Below are 4,079 nucleotides of genomic sequence, written 5' to 3' on the forward strand. Positions count from 1 at the left end.
CTCCTGGTTCCTGGTTAGAATGGTCGGGATTATAATGGGGGATTTCGAGTTGGGAGGGGGGCTGGAAGGGGGGGGGCGGCTTGAGGAGGATGGGAGATCGGATTTGCTGGTGTTTTCCAGGGGCTGGTCTTCCGGAATGTCATTGAGGGTTTCAAAGCTGTTCTTGGACACTTGATCTTTGAAGTTATTCTGCGGAGACTTTTGCCCGCTGGTGTTTTTCCTGTGCGAGCGCCTTCAGCTGGTTACTTTGGTGAACCCGTCTTGATTGGGCTTGGCTGAGGGGTTCTGAGACAGATCTGGGACATTTAGAGGACAATCCCTAAATAAGTGCCCAAGAGCATGGCATCTCCTACACCGAAAGGGCACATGCTCATAGTCCAAGGGCTGGACCCATTCTTCATCCCAATGGGAGAGCGTTATCGACTCTGGTAGCGCTTCATTCAGCCTTATGAAGACACATATGCAGGCATATGATATGAATCTGCGTGATTTGGTTTCTTCAGCCGTTCTGATGTATTCTCCCACGCCATTTCCAATTCTCCGGAGGGAGTCTTCGTCCCAATATTCATCAGGGAGTCCGTACAGTCGAATCCATACAGGTGCCCAGGTTAGGTCTTCCTTGTCTGGGTTGAATCTGGGTATCCAGTCTCGCATGTACAGACCCGCTGCATTGAAGAAGTGTGGGCCTGTTCCTAGCACTCTGAGTTTGTCTTCAACGCAGTAGAAAATGACTGTAAAAAAGCCCTTCGGTCCTAGTTGCAGCAGGACATCCCCTTTCGGTTTCCATTTGGCAGCTATCCATCCATATAGGGCTCTTTCCGTAGGCCAGAAGCCTATAAATTTCCCTATTATGGCGTGTTCTTTCATGAACTCAATTCTGGCGTTTATCAGGTGACCTTGAAGTTCGATTCTTGGCCTTTCTGCAGCTACAGGTTTGCAGGTGGCTGAGGTGACTTTTGGCGCCTCCTCCTTGTCTTTTTTCCCTTTGTCCTGCGGTCCGATGTCCTGGCCGTGCGGATCTTCCGATTTTTTGTTCTCTTGCTGTGTTGAATCTTCTCTGTTCAGGATCTCCCTATTGATCGATCCGAAAAGGAGGTCATTATCCTGCTCCTGCTGCATTGGGGAGGGCCCTGTCGCCCCCCCCTGCGTTGTCTCCATGGCGCCTGACTGGCGCAGTGCTGGTGCTCTGTTCTCTCAGAGCTTAGATTAGGTATGGTTGCAGGGTCTTCTGTCGGCTGTTTGCGCCGTCACGGGTTGCAGAGAAACCCTAATCGCCTCTTGCAGAGCTCCTAAAAGGTAGTGGGCTTGGCCCGGTTTAGACTAACTACTCGCACGACGAGCTACGACCTTGCTCGGGATTGAACACAAGACCGGTCCGTCATGACGAGGCTGACTTTACCACTACGCCGCCTCCACGACCTTATTTTAAGTTTAAAAATTAACATATATATATATAATAATAATTTTAAATAAATAAATGTGTATGTTTAAATAATAATAATAATAATAATAATTTTAAATAAATAAATGATTGTCTTTTAAAACTGCTTTTTATTTATTAAGAGCTAGTTTTTCCAGATGAAATAGGTTAATGGTAGAGACTTAGAGGCATTTGGCAAGAGTGAAAGTCTGCTCTCTTATGGACCACCAACTAGTTATTTTAGGTGGTGTGGTTTTTATTGAATAATGATGATAAGTCATTGGAGGTTAGCAGCCAGAGATGGTTATCCTCATTATTAATTTAACAATTAAATTATTATAAATTTTCCCACCTGTAAAAAAATAAAAATAAAAATCACACTTGATAAATTGAAACCAATTTTATTTTCTTATTTTATCTCTTTTAACTCCCATTATATTGACTCTCTTTAAACCATGGTTGGAGTTTATGGGGCACCCTCAAGTCGATTGCAGATTCCCCGAATATTCGGGAATCTGACGGACATGGACACGGTCAAAAAATTGACCGCATCCATGTCCGTCAGATTCCCGAATATTCAGGGAATCTGCAATCGACTTAAGCTTTGACCGTGTCCATGTCCGTTAGATTCTCGAATATTCAGGGAATCTGCAATCGACTTAAGCTCAAGGGTCGGGAACTATAAATACACGAAAGCAGTGCCCATAATTGTGGGTAAAACTGTAACAGCCCCGAAATAACAACACATAATCAATTAAATTAATCAAGCGATTTATAATCAACAAACAATTTATCAACTAGTTAACATCAATTTCAAAAATATATGGGTAGAGAGACAACTTACCTGTGGAACGCTAGTTGAATTTTGCTACCTGCAACAAAGTCTTGGGGACGATTCTCCACCCAACCGTAGGCTCAGTTGCACAAAATCTTGCTACAACTGGCCACCCACGAGCCCTCAATCAACGTACTACTGCCAAGGTATCCTTTGTCTCACAACACTATTCTCCCAAGAGAATGGATGGTGGAATCGTAGAATGATGGAATGCCTCTCATCTTCCTCCCCATCTATTAAATAGAGCAAACATTGGAAAGGGGAACCACATGCACACACTCCATGTGTTAACATGCAACTTTACTGCTTTCTTGTTTTATTTTCGATTTATATTTATTTAGAGCATGTAATTAAATTATTTTATTATTATTTATTATTTATTTACTATTACTATTTTTTTATTTATTGTTTATTATTTATTTAATATTATATTATATTATTTATTATTTATTATTAAGGGACATTAGAAAAATAAGTAGCTGCATCTCAGGGACGGTCGCCAGACCAGACGGGTAGCAAAACCTGTGGGAAATTCTCCCCGGGATGAATGTGCAATATGACGTTCGCAATTATTATATATGTTTTTTTTGCTTCGATCGCCGTTATTTCGGCTGCCCGTTGCTTAAAGAATTGTAATTTTCGAAACTCATTCTTGACTATAACATTTCTCGATCAATTGGGAACTCATTCTTTACAGTAACATTTCTCAATGACGACGCGTGATGGAGACCGTATATTTGCCTCTGGTTATACCGTCGTTTTCTCTTGATGTATGGGTGAAAGATATGGGTTCACCCAGATAGCGTTATGGGTCACTGGCATTATGGGTTTGGAATTATTGAGAATAGGTATCATGTAGTTGTATTTAGTGAGATTTTTTGGAAATTTTTTTGGTCTAAGTGCCGTAGGGATTTTTCAACGTGCTGAATCCGTATATACAATCAAAAAATTAGTTTAAATAACACAAATTAAGATTTTACCTCAATTTTTAGTCCATATTCCAACACTAGAAAATCCAAAAAATCATACTAAAAACAACTCCTTTAAGGTATATGGATATGTGCTTCATGTTTCACCTATTTTGGCTTGTGAAGTGCCACCCATAAAAATAAGACGCCATGAAGGGTTATGAGTGAGTGAGTGCCAATTGGTAAAAGCAAGGTTACTTGGGAACAGGAGTGGGAGATTTTGGGGAATGGGAGATTTTGAGAAGCTCCTGGTTTAGGAGCGATTTCCAGAGCGTTATATATATATATATATATATATTATTTTTTTTCTATTTTGATGCATATATGTCAACAAAAGCATGTAGAATGATGAACTAGATATAAAAAAACATAGATTGAACCATATAACAACAATCATCTAGAAGTTATAATCTTCATTAACCATGTTCATAGGTTAGTAACATAGTAACATACAAAATATTGACTCTCATGATTCATCAATTTTAAAGTTTCAAGCTTTCAAAATTCAATATATAGCATTTATCATCATTGATCACCAAAGTTGTACTTGTAAGCCAAGTGCAACCATTACAAAAAATAATATCTAAGATGAAACAACTTTCAACTTTCATGAAACATCATATTCATAATTCATTACTAATGAGTTATAATTGCCAACTTCAAACTTCAAACTTAAATTGTTATATATTGTTTACAAAAAATATCATAATAAATATGAAAGAGCCAGTAGTAATAAAAAATACTAGAAGCTAGAAAAGACAAGTAAATCTTTTGTCTATTGCTAATGCTTGGGCCTGTTGCCGCCACGAAAAATGTCTTATTTTTTAATCTTGCTGGAAAATCAGGATCTTTTTCA

At 39.2% G+C, this 4,079-nt stretch overlaps 1 protein-coding gene across 1 annotated transcript; it reads right to left on the reverse strand.

Moving 5' to 3' along the window:
- Window positions 1-234: 234 nt before the first annotated feature.
- On the reverse strand, window positions 235-1,158 carry LOC149198266 (uncharacterized). The gene has a single exon (XM_089408981.1). It carries the CDS (start codon window positions 1,156-1,158, stop codon window positions 235-237), a length of 924 nt encoding a protein of 307 aa, XP_089265107.1.
- Window positions 1,159-4,079: the final 2,921 nt, after the last annotated feature.

The sequence above is a fragment of the Pinus tabuliformis genome, chromosome 2_2, assembly GCF_031772625.1.
Source record: "Pinus tabuliformis cultivar Carrire ecotype Pingquan chromosome 2_2, CPIR1, whole genome shotgun sequence".
Lineage (NCBI taxonomy): Eukaryota > Viridiplantae > Streptophyta > Pinopsida > Pinales > Pinaceae > Pinus > Pinus tabuliformis.

Coding starts and splice junctions, on each gene's coding strand:
- LOC149198266 (XM_089408981.1), bottom strand. CDS start 1,158: ATGGAGACAACGCAGGGGGGGGCGACAGGGCCCTCCCCAATGCAGCAG.